At 38.3% G+C, this 13373-nt stretch overlaps 1 protein-coding gene across 1 annotated transcript in view; it reads right to left on the reverse strand.

Annotated features, from left to right (window-relative positions):
- The window catches only part of nnt (nicotinamide nucleotide transhydrogenase), a 44118-nt gene that overhangs the window by 19803 nt on the left and 10942 nt on the right, over window positions 1-13373 (reverse strand). Inside the window, exons 7-13 of the mRNA XM_077232936.1 lie at window positions 13106-13296; window positions 11443-11576; window positions 10497-10688; window positions 9584-9737; window positions 8224-8385; window positions 2012-2122; window positions 55-200 (exon numbers count right to left, since the gene is read on the reverse strand). Coding sequence (XP_077089051.1) covers window positions 55-200; window positions 2012-2122; window positions 8224-8385; window positions 9584-9737; window positions 10497-10688; window positions 11443-11576; window positions 13106-13296 — 1090 coding nt within the window. The remainder of the gene's footprint in view (window positions 1-54; window positions 201-2011; window positions 2123-8223; window positions 8386-9583; window positions 9738-10496; window positions 10689-11442; window positions 11577-13105; window positions 13297-13373) is intronic.

The following is a 13373-nucleotide window of genomic DNA, read 5'->3' on the forward strand; positions in this document are numbered from 1 at the left end:
TGAACCTTAGTAACTCAACAGAAACTCTTCAAATCATGCAGCTTGTTAACTTACCTGTTCAACATTGTAGCCACTTTGAAGAGCCACCCCATAACCTCCAACAAAAAAACCAGCAGGAAGAAGATACAAGTAGTTGTACTCTGGGGGATCAGTGGGCCGCTTGAACATGTCCAACATCCTCTGAGTAACCAAGAAACCACCTGATCAAACAAACAGATAGTAAGTACACATTATATACACTGTACACAATCTTAAAGGGTTAGTTCACCCAACAATTTAAAATTCTGTCAGTATTTACTCACCCTCATGTTGTTCCAACCCCGTAAGACCTTCGTTCTTCTTCGGAACACGAATTATGATATTTTTGATTAAATCTGAGAGCTGGATCACTCCTCAGTAGGCTTGCACACAAAAAGTATTCTTGTCGCTTTATAAACTGAAGACTGACCCACTGTAGTCACTTGGACTATTTTAACGATGTCTTTAATAACTTTTCGGGGGCGGCAAGTTTCAATCCCTTAGAAGCCTATGAAGGAGTGATCCAGCTCTCAGATTTCATCAAAAATATCTTAATTCGTGTTCCGAAGATGAACGAAGGTCTTACGGGGTTGGAACAACATGAGGGTGAGTAATTACTGACAGAATTTTCATTTTTGGGTGAACTAACCCTTTAAGTTGACTTCATCCTAAGCATGCATATTTTTTTTAATTAATTATGTAATACATTATTTATATTTAATACATCAAATTATATTATACCATTATATCAAAATAATAATATAAAATTTTACATAAAAAAAAGTTCTAAATTGAGTTGCAGAAGGATGCCACGAAGACTGACGGGAGTCACTCATCTGCTGCTCATTAGTGAAGTATTTTTAAACTGCCATGTGATTGCATTTACATTCATTTTCCTGGCTTACGCCGCCCTAGCAAAGCAACTTACTAGGACGATTACCAAACCAAAGCTTTTAATTTTAAACTCAGACAGATATCCAGTTTCACTCAAACCTTAGTGACCCGTTCCTCTGAGGATCCCGGTAAAATATTTAAAAAGTAAATCCACTCAGACGGTTGAACACAATGTATATACAGCATTAGAAAGAACGTTCCGTTTTCCCACAATTAAATCTGAAGGATATCCAGACATTACAGCCGGGGCCAAAGAATAAAATATGTTTTCATTCCTGTCATTAATGGAGCAGGTTCACCATAAATTCCTTGTCTTTTACTGAAATTAAATTGGAAAGGGCAATTGTTATTTTTTCCCTGCATGCACTTGTAACAATAAAAATGGTCAAAAATACTAAGGGATAGGAAAAAGCGACCAGAATGTCCATATTTCTAACTTCCAAAGGATTATGGTTAATGGGACTGCGGGATGAAACATCATCATGTATGAGGAATGGAAATAACAAAAAAAACATCTTTCAACTGAAATTAAACACCTGCCTTCTGTGAAGATAAATATATAAATTCAGACACTTTATGCGCTGGAACACATATCAAAAAGTTGTTATTGTAGCATGATGAAAAATGTCTGTAAAAACCTAGTAGCATGCCATTAAAATCACTAACACACCCTCTGACCTGGACTGGGTTCTTGGCCCACCATACCAAGACTCAGGATGAAGGGGTCACTGGATTCAGGATGGCATTTTGGCCACCTGGCCACTTTCAAGACATTTTTTCCTTTTCCTCCTTAATGACACTATTGGTTGCTTTTGAGCAGAGCCTGATTTATGACATGACCGAGGCTCTTTGAAGCAAAACTGCTGCGCTGACATTTCCTGTTTCAGGTGTGAGGTTTGACGGACTAAACTATTCCACCTGGAAGGAACGGAATACGCCACTCTTCTCACGAACACAAGATGCAGGGCAGCCAGAGGGCAGCAGTCAGCCCGAGTGCAGAGCCCTCACCTGCTCGCATCTTTTATCTTACTCGACTTTTAGCCTCTGACATTTTAGTGATGTGTTGGTAGGTATGGTATCATGTGTTCAGTGCACTCACCAGCGATGTTGACCGAGGAGATGAAAGCAGCCAGTACGGCCAGGGAATCAGCCGTGCTGCTAGGGAGATATCCACCACCCATGAGGGAGAGGCCACCAACAGCAGTCAAACCTAAAAACACAGCATCCATGTTATTTTTTTACAAACAATGAAAAACATTTATTTAAACTGGAATAATATTTTACTTAAAAATAAAACCAATATTTTAAAATAACTAATTTTCTTGAAGAAAAGTTTAATGTATTTTTTTTAATAATTTTTTTTTAAAATTAGTACATTTTAAATATTTTTTTATTTTTAAATAAAAATGTAGTTATTTAAAAAAAAGAATAGCATAAAAAATATCTTATTGAGTGCTGCTAATACACTAACTATTAGTGACATGAGGATTGCAACACTAATTTTGAAAGGCTAAAAAATAATAAAACAAAATGGATTAAATGAATAATAAACAAAAAAAATTATAATTTCTTTGGGCGCTTATAATAGATACTACACACTACAATGAAATTAGTGATATGTTGATTGCAAAAATTAGCATTCCATCAGATTACGTCACTAATATTAAATGGCTATGAGGCAATTGAGAGATCTTAGAAGGCATCTATGCCGACTAATTATTGACAATTTGCCAGATTTAATGGAATTTGCCTTGGTTTCCAAATTTGCTTCTAAATTGTGACCATTTCAAGTGAGAAAAACAAGACAACTGTCCCTGCCATTTCCCCCCTCCACTACATCATACGCTTGACACTGGCACACAACTTAAAACAAGCCGTTCGTAACTCATTTTGACCGGGAATTAACGACGACAACACTGGCATCCCAGAAGGAAATCTGATAACCATCACCTCTTTAATCGTTTTCAAATGCTTCCACAGGATCAAATCGACTGAACAAACCTGAGGTGGCCCTGTTGGTTAGCGGTATCTTAAGTCAATGAAGTGTGTAACTGTTGGTAAGCATTTCCTCTCACTTTGTAATTCTGAAGTAACAATTGATCACAGACCAGCTTGCAGGCCAAGAGCACGCTACCACAACACTGCAGGAAACGCAACAGACAATTTGTAAACCTACACAGGCATAAACTTACACAGGCACAAACCGCCACACACGCACCCAGACATTCAGAGGTCTGGATATCTGTAAAATAAAACTCTTGGATGAAAATGAAAGATGTCGGAGCCAGCTTGAAAATCCACAAAAGGATTGCTCTTGTTCTGATGGCTGGATAATATTTCCGACTTTCTGTGATCACAGAGGATAAAGCGATGAGGTATTTGGAAAGAAGGGTTGTTTTAGCCAAATGACACATCCATTAGGTCACATCAGCAAAATGGACCCAAAACCAATATCTAGTAGACAACATTTGTCCGTAAAGATTCCTTGGATCAGGCGATGTTCAAACAGTCATATCAAGAGATGTGGAGTCATTCTGATTCACCAGTTTCAGGTAGATTAAAGTACGAGAGTGGAACTTTACTCCACCGGGAGCAATAGAGTAACTTCATGCTTCTTGAAAAGTTCTCCCACACTTTCAATGAGAATGCGAAATTCCACATTAGTGGCTTAACGTCTCGGTCACTTTTGTGAAGCTTCATTACTTTTGGCACTGAAATAAGCAAATTCCAACTCGCTCACGTTTCCAGACCTGTGAAAGACAGTCCAATAAGTGTCAAATATGTACCAGCTAATACGCAAATAAGAAAAAGTAAAGCAAGAAACTGTCTCTACAAGACTAATAAACTAATTCACAGGAAGTGTGGAGCAGGTCGAGGGAAACTAATTGCTTCAGATGATTCCCCACACTCTCGATGTGAAGTTTATAGCTTTCTTGACAAAGGACTCTTTAATGCAGACCACCAAGGACTTGTTAAAAACAATGAAACGTTTCCTGGTTTCTCAGCCTGCTGAGAGAAATGAATAAAAGCTTAACGAAGCACAGAAGTGTTCTTGATCGCCTGGCTGATGATTACGTCTAGACTAATGAAGAGCTGAATTCGACGCCAAACGGGTGAGCTATGCTATGACAGACACTAAAACTATTCAATTAGCCCCCTGAGGGATTTTGAACTGGCCCTTTAGGCATAATTTGCGGGTGGGAAATTTTTTGCGAAGGTCGATATTGTCCCCACCACTTTTGAAACATCTCACGGCACGAATGTACCAATACAAATAAAAAAAAAAATCTCCAGTTAACTAGCAGAGCATTTATTTCGTTCGTTTGTTAAATAAGAGGCGATCTAGTGCTGAAATGTGTTGTTTTGGATCAAAAAGCTCGTTGCTGCTAGGATCAGTTGTGCGGATACTGTGTTCTCTTGTGGCTCGCGCACAGTCTTCACTCTGAAGCGCACTTCAATCCGTTGTGGAGACTCACTATATTCAATCAGGGCTCTTAAGTGTCTCGCATTGAATGTGACAGTCACTCATTTCGGTCTTTTGTCAAGCACTCCCGCCACACATTGTATTTCTCAAGGGGAAAAACTATTTATAATATATTTATTATGCCGCAGTTCTCCGGCCCCTTATTTTGCCTCAGGGCCCGCCCACACGAAGACGCGTTTCGCTGTATACGTATACATTTTTTATCGTATTGGCGTTTCGTCCACACGGATCCGGCGTTTTGGGAGAGTGAAACCGCTATTTTTTGAAACCGGGTCCCAAAGTGGATAAATCTGAAAACGACACCCTTGCGGTTTCGTGTGTACAGCCAATCCGTATATTTTGTGAAACGACGATGTCATCACATCACGTGTCGGCGCATGCTCAAAGTCTTCTTCTCCATGTATAGTGTATCTCTGTGGCACAATTACAGCGCCCCATACTGGTCTGGCATATATACTACACCGTTTTCAGTCGGTTTCAGTGGTTTCGTGTGGACGCAGATATTTCTTGAGACGATGCCGTGCTTACAGAGTTTTTTTTTAGAACGAGGAAAAAAAAAATCGGATAGGGAACGCACCGGCTTCGTGTGAACGTGGCCTCAGTTTCATGAACTGACCCCAATTCCAAATGAATTGAATAGCCCTGAGCTAACTCATTGGTAGAAGAAAAAAAAATTTGGTGACATTCTGACCATTAAAGCAAGTAGGTAATTCACACCCACTTGAGAGCCCCCGTAGCTAAAGGTCAAACTCAGATGAGGAAAATGGAACGCTTTGATGACCTTTGCATGAGAGAACTTTTCAAATCTTAACTTGCCTCAGATCACTTTTTACAACCACCTATATATTTACAGTTCTTGACATTCACTTTTTTGCTTACCAGCCACTGTGGTTAGTGGTTTTCCAAAGTTACTAGCCTAACACACAGACCCACTATACTGTTACACATACGTTTCTTATGTTCAATTAAAGGGATAGTTCACCCAAAAATTTAAATTACCCCATGATTTACTCACCCTCAAGCCATCCTAGGTGTATATGACTTTCTTCTTTTCTTTCAGACGAAAACAATCGGAGATCAATTAAATAATGTGCTGGCTCTCCTAAGCTTTATGTCAATGAATGGAGAATGAAATTGATGCCAAAAAAGTACATCCATCCATCCATCATAAAAGTAATTCACACAGCTTCGGGAGTTAATAAAGGCCTTCTGAAGGGAAGCCATGCATTTGTGTAAGGAAAATATCCATATTTAGAACTTTACAAAGTAAAATAACTATGAAAAGTTATTTTAATAATAATATTAAATAACTTGCTTCAGGCAGATGGCCAATGCAAGTCGACTTACATCATGTCTGGGGTAACTCTTTTGGTGTATGACGTCGGATGTAGGCATTGTGTAAGCTGTGACGGCTCTCGCAGTTCAAACAAATAGGGCTGGGCAACAAACTCAAGCTCCTTTTCACTTATATCGAAATCCTCCAATATTTCTCTTTAAAATTCTCGTTTTAGACTTCTAATTCATGATCGTTGTTGTGTTTTGCTCTATCCTCCGTACTTCCGCGTTCGTCAATATGTCATGCATCGGGTCAGGGGTTACTCTTTCGTCATAAATGAATGCGTACGGCTGTCTGTCAGAAGCTAGTTATTTTAGCTTATAAAGTTTTAAATATGGATATATTTCTTACAAAAAAGCATTGCTTCGCATCAGAAGGCCTTTATTAACCCCCAGAGCCAAGTAGATATCTTTTATGATGATGGATGCACTTTTTTGGGCCTCAAAATCTCATCCTCTATTCACTGCTATTATAAAGCTTGGAAGAGCCAGGACATTTTTAATATAACTCCGATTGTGTTCATCTGAAAGAAGAAAGTCACCTAGGATGGCTTGAGGGTGAGAAAATCATGGGGAAATTTTCATTTTTGGGTGAACTATCCCTTTAAAATATAACTGACTGTTTATGTGAATATTCAAAAAGACCTGGATTTTGACATTATTTTGTCTATTTGACTATTTAAACGCAATAAGCAGTGAAAAAGAACTCAATTTAGTACTGAGGTGGTATTATGTGCATGCACTTTGGATAAGCACAAAATCTGTGGGAATGAGTAAAATTATGAGCAATATGCATAATCCCAAGCAGAAATTCAAGCTCTGTAACATCAACAATAGTCATCCGGAATAAATGAAAAAAGTGAGTGAGGGCAGGTGGGTTTGTGCCACAACTCGCTTGTATCGTGTATCTATTCTGCGGAAAAAGAGTATTGGAAGCGTTTTGTATATATCAGTACACTAAATTGCACTTAATGTATAATTTCAGATACCTTAAAGACTACAATTGAAAACTATATATTATATCAAATTCAAGTGACTGCGTTACACGGCACTGCTGAAACTGACACACATTTGGCGGGTTAATGTTAAGCCCTGTGTGTGTGTGTGTGTGAGATATATATATATATATATATATATATATATATATATATATATATTAGGGGTGGGACGGTACATGAAAAAACATCCGAACCGTTCGGTTCGCTTGTCTCGTTTCGGTGCGTGTGTGTGTCGCACGGTTTGACGCATGCGCAATGTAACCTCGTGCCTGTGACCTCAGACAGTGTGTTTACTTTTCGCGTGAAATAAGAGATGTGTGGACAATGGACATACATATGAGGCTTGTTGGACTTGAACCGGCGCTGCACAGACCGATCGATGAATAACATCAAAGTACCGCGAGAGTATGCTTTTCGATCACTCTCGCATTACTTTGATGTCATAAACCGATCGATCTGTGCAGCGCCGGTTCAAGTCGAACAAGCCTACAGTAAAAGTGGAGTATGGAGTGCTGCAGGTCTCGTCACGCATAGAAATGTCAAGTGGGAGATATAAGGAAGGCTAACCGGAGTTGGAGGATGTGCCAGCGTCGTACAGGTCCAGTGTGTGGGAACATTTTGGATTTCATGTTACCTATGATATTTAAATACAGTGACACCAAGTTTAGATAAGAACTCCAGTCATATGTTTCCAAATACTGCACTTTAATTTCAAGTGAAAAAAATGTATCCTCACTCTCAGGGAATAGAAGGTTGAAGGTTGAACTCATGTTTCGCTTTATGGTTATGCCTTTGCTATTGTTATAGCCTCATTATAGGCAATTATATGTGTAACATATTTTGACTTATTTAAAAGGTAGTGCTTTAAGAGTTTCTCTCTTTTTCTTTTAAAAGATAAACATTTTGTAAGAGCTACACTGACGTTGACAGTTTGATAAATGCAAGTTAATTTCAAACTTTGTGTGCTAAAAATGCACATAAGTCCCTGTAGAGATAGCAATACACATTCTCCTTTTTTGCCAAATAAACAAAAGCATTTCATCAATGTCTTCCCTCTTGCTGTATCAAAATGTCACCTAGCTTTCCTCAGAGATGGTCTCAATAATGTGCTTAAAGTCAAGTCAAATTCAGTTTGTGCATGATTACATGATATACATTTTTTTTAATACTGTATCCTGAATTGTGGATAATAAAGCTATAGCCTACATCATATGCTGAAGTACATTTCTGGAGTGTTAAAGATTAAAAGAAAAAACAACAACAAGAACCGTACAGAACCGAAAACCGTGATCCTAAAACCGTGATACGAACCGAACCGTGGGTTTTGTGAACCGTGCCACCCCTAATATAAATTATATATATATGCAAATCTCAGGTGTTCATTTTTTTTTTAAATACACAAAAAATAACGGCAAAGGGAAAAACATTTCATTTAGCAATTACCAAGCAAATTATATATTAAAAGATATATACACATTTTATTTACTAACTTACCAGAAATGGCATTTGTCACAGACATAAGTGGGGAGTGAAGAGCAGGACTGACGCCCCATACGGTGTGGTATCCCACGATTCCTGCCAGGCCAAAGGTTGTAACTATCTGAGTGAAAGCAGCATTGGGAGCTACCAGCCCAAGACCAATCGCCGATGTCAGACCTAAGTAGAAAAAACAAGACGTAAAACATTTTGTTTTTGTGGATGTAAGTTTTGGACGTTTGACTATTTAACAGAAAAAATAAGTCTAGTGCCAGCAATGTGTCCTGCTTATACATTCCATAATCCACTCAAAACAGCAATATTGCTGTGGGTCATGTACACTTGACTCTAATATTTGGTAGGCTTTCTGTCTGACTCCATTTTAAAACTTAATACACCATTTATATTCAACTTTTTAGTTTGTAATTTGCTTAAGCATTCATAGTTGTATAAAATAAATACATAAAAAACAGTGGTATAAGCTTTCGCAGTTATAAATAAATAATAACAATTATATTAATAATAATATTCCTCTTTATATTATTATTAGTTATATTATTATTACACAGGTATTGACTAGCATTCTGGTATTGCCAACTCAGAACAGCCATTGGCCATGCGGGTAAGAAAACCTTTTCACCACAACAGACATACACAGCAGTAGGGTATACACCCCCCCTCCCCCCCACCATTTTATCATCCTAGTTTCCTGGCATTCAGATGCTAGAAGGTGCCAAGGTGATGTGGAAAATAAAACAGCTTGTGTCGCAATTAGGTGACCAATCACAATTTCAAAAGGAAGTGATTTTGGCCTTCCCAGCAAGTCAGGATTCCCTGTACCTAGACTCATACAGATACAGCAAACCATGAAAGGGCAGGAAGATCTCATTTGCATGTTTGTTTATCAGTTGGTGTTTATTTACGTGCAAGTTTTTGTGGCTTGTCTGAGTGAGGAAGTGAGCGCTTTGATGTGAAGCCAACATTGCCTCTCCTCACACGAGTGTTCCTCGGGCGTCTGCAACCAATAGAATTCATTTGTGTGCCGTTTGGTTTAGCAGGGCTTTGGAGTCTAATCACATCTTGGGACAAAAGCGGGCAAACAGGGGAGCTGCTATTTTTGGAATTTCTGAGCAATACAGATTGCTAATGTAGATAAAAGGAAGAAAGTTAAATTCGGATTAATCTCAAAGTCTATAAAGTGGGGGCGTTTGAAATGTACACGACAGCCTTTTTAACATAGTTCAGTGTCAGAGACCACCAATGCAGCGGCCTCTTTCTCTTAAGATGCATGGGGAGCCGCTTTCATTTTAACCCTGGGGGACCCGCAGAGATCCGGTGGGAAGAGGGAGGCAGAGAGGGCAGCCTGATATTGATTTACCTCCGGTGTAAAGCCCAGCCGTGTTGAGGGTGGCTCTGAAGGGCGAGACGGCAGATGCCCTTTCCTTCTCCAGCTCCTGGACACCCTTTTGTTTTGGAGGCGCTGCCACTGGGACGTTGTTAGGTTGTGGTGCAGGGAAAAGCACTTCTCCGTCCTGCAGACAGACAGAGTGGAAGCCAGAATTAAAATAACACCATCACTCAACTCCTTGAAAGCTAAATGAGTGCCAGAGTGATATTGAGTCTCTGCTCACATCCTTGAACTAATTTGAGTCCAGTGGTCAGATTGGATAAAACGTCATCTTGTTCTGGCCTAATTTTGTGTTTGTTAAATCATAGTGCATCCATGGAGAGTGAATGCAGAGAATCAACTGCTTATTTAATAAATACTAATTTCACCAATATTATGGTATAACAAAATCACCCTTTACATTACCTACACTGAACAACATACAAAATTGATGATATTATTATTATTATTGTAACAATTTACAAAAGGGATCCATCAGTTAGAGTTAGTTAATGCATTTACAAAGATTCATTTAAAAAAAAAAATTAAATGTCCTGCTCATTGGTAAATGTTAAGGTTATTTAGGTTAGGTTAATACAACTGTTCATTGTTAGTTTACATTTGCTCAGGTCCATTAAATAATATTAACAGATACAACTTTTGACTTTAATAACTAATTAGTATCTGTTTAAATTAACATCTACTAAGATTATAAATGCTTTGGAAGTACTTTTCATTGTCATATCATGCTAACTAATGGTAAAGGAATAGTCCACACAAAAATGTTGCATGTAATTGAAAGAAAGGTTCTACCACTTTAAAGTGCGAGCTGTAGCCAGCAACACAAAATAAAGGGTTTATCTGTCCTCCTGTAGCTAAGAACATTGTAGATAAAAAGGTTTACCTTCATAACAACTGAACCTCGGATGACGTGGTCCATTGTGCCATAATCAAAGTCGTTTTTGACGTCAAAGTAAAAAACTTCCTTGTCCGGGCTGATGGCACGGAGGAGTTTGATGATGTTGTTAGAGTATAATGTGCTGGCCTGAGTCGGGAGCCGACTGGGAATATCAGTATAGCCAACGTGGATCACACCCTATAGGAAAGTACACAAGCACATTTTATAATCTCCTCAACCTTAAACTTTTGAATGGTTAAAAAAACCACACAAAAAAAACACAGTTAAAACAGAAATATTGTGCAATAACATTACATTTTGCATTATGCTGCATTCATTCATGCCATGTCATAATTACCAATATTTCTAGATGTTAACATGTGACTTTCTACTCTGAGCCATTTATTTAGACCTCAGAATTATTTGTTTTCCATGATAACACTATCAACACCTAAATGAATCTGCAGCGGTCAGGTGATATAGCAATCACGCAGTACAAGTCTGGGCACTCCGAAAATTCCCAGTTTACAAGTTGTAATTACAAGTTCAAGTAAGACGTGAGGGCACCTTTACTCAAATCTTCACTGTCACACGATTATTCAGAAATCATTCTAATATGCAGATTTGGTGCTCAAGAAACATTTCTTATTTTCAATTTTGAAAACCATTGTGCTGCTTAATATGTTTGTCGAAACATGATACATATTGTTCAGGATTCTTTGATGAACCAAAAAAAAAAAAAACTAACATTTACATTTATTTGAAACAGAAATCTTTTGTAACATCATAAAAGTCTTTACAGTCCTTTTTGATCAATTTATTGCATCCTTGCTGAATAAAACTAATAATTTCTTTAAAAAAAAAATCTCTTACTGACTCCAAGTGGTAGTGTACCTGAACCTTCCTGACAAACCCATGGAGCTCATGTAAGCTGCAATTGCAGTGTACTCACTTTGTGAACAGACAGTTCTCCAGGTACCGTGGTCTCGATGTTTCCCCCAGCCTCTGCAGCCAGATCCACCACCACTGAACCATCTTTCATGGTCTCCACCATTTCCTTAGTAATCAGCACAGGGGCCTTCCGACCTGCATAATAATTTCAGCACAGTGAGACTAGTAAACCAAAACCATGACTGATATGCATTTAATAAGACTCCTCTGATGTGCCTTTTATCCGTGCAACCTAATATGCTGATAAGCTGCTTTGCGGCTTGTTGATTTTAAAAGAAAAACGCTATTCAGATAAAAGTGGAACAGATCGCATGTGTTTTACCAATCAGAGCGTGCTAAAAACAGCCAGTTTGTTTAGGAATTAAGTTCTAAAAGTCCAACCGGTGGCTCCATAGCTTCAGGGATGGAAATAAAATAACATTGGAGTGACACCAGGAGTGTGCATGAGCATGCAAAAGTCACAGGAACTGACTTTGAGTGCCAGCGGTACTGAAAAAGCAACACAGATTGGAAAGACAACTCTCTGCCAACCTAAAGCAAGAGCGACCCAAAGCAACTTATGACACTTTGTAAACATTTTCTGTTATGGACATGGCCTGATTTTTATTAGCTTTCAGTCATGGAGATTAGGACAACACATGCTTCAAATGAACACAAAGCACATCTGCAGCCACAGAGCTGTTAAATTGGTAATTGTGCAGTACATAATTAGCTTTGCTGGTTAATCCATTTCTCTTTTCAAATGCCAATGATAGTCATACGAGTATTAACTTAAGGATGATGAGTTAAGCCAGTATCAAAGTTAAAGGAATAGTTAATACGGAAACTATTTCCATGAACTGCAAAAAAATAAAAAAAAAATAAAAAAATAAAAATTGGAAGATTTTTTTCCCCCATAGAATCATGTCAGGTCATTGTGACCAGGGACAGAAAAGCTCCAAAATGGACAAGAAAGCACTATAAATGCACCATAAAAGTAGTCCAAAAGATGTGTGCTCTATATTCAGAGTTTCTCAAATATAATAGATTAAAAGGAAGTCATTATGCAATGATAACATTCACCTTTTACTGCAGCTCTCAAATCAACTGTAGCGCCTATGATGCAGGTTGGACATCAATTAATAACATCAAGATGGATTATTTTATTTAAGAGCCACAGTACAGTGAAAGAAATGTTTAAATAATAATGGCTTAAAATTGTAATTATAATTGTAATAATTGACTTAAAAGCTTTCATACAGCTTCACAAGACAATAACATAGCAGATATAGAGTCATATGGACTATTTCAGAAGACTTAACATAGACAAATATAGAGTCATATAGACTATTTTATGGTGCTTTTTGGGCCTTTGGAGCAAAGTGGACAGCCTGTGATCATAATGACAAAAATAATCTATTATGCATGGAAAAACCGGTATGAAGATTTGTGCATTTCACAGAAAAAAATAACAGCAACAGGGTTTGTAATGACATAAGGGTGAGTAAATAAAGAGAAAATCAATTTCTGGATGAATAGTCATCCATCATTTTAAAGTCAAATGATGGAGAAATAAGAAAGTGAGCAAACAAGATCACTCATTATGTGCAAGAGTACATGCCGTAGAGGGCATGTGATGGAAAAAGGGGAAATGGAAAGGGAGTAAATGTTGCAGGTGTGCGTACCGGGGATAAGCGCGGTAGTGATAATGATGTCAACATCCAAACACTGCTTGGCAAACAGCTTCATCTCTGCCTCGATGAACTCCTTGGACATCTCTTTAGCGTAACCGCCCTGGCCTTCTCCTGACTCCTTCACATCCACCACCTCTAAAGGTTCGGCACCCAGGGACTTAAACTGCTCCAGTGCAGCCGCTCTGGAAGAGGACGACAAGACTCCATGACTAAAACAACACTGCCACTGAAAGGACACTTGCTGGAACTGAACTTGGTG

Source organism: Siphateles boraxobius, unplaced genomic scaffold (genome assembly GCF_051911475.1).
Source record: "Siphateles boraxobius isolate OS27281-9 unplaced genomic scaffold, OSU_SipBor_1 18, whole genome shotgun sequence".
Taxonomy (NCBI): Eukaryota; Metazoa; Chordata; class Actinopteri; order Cypriniformes; family Leuciscidae; genus Siphateles; species Siphateles boraxobius.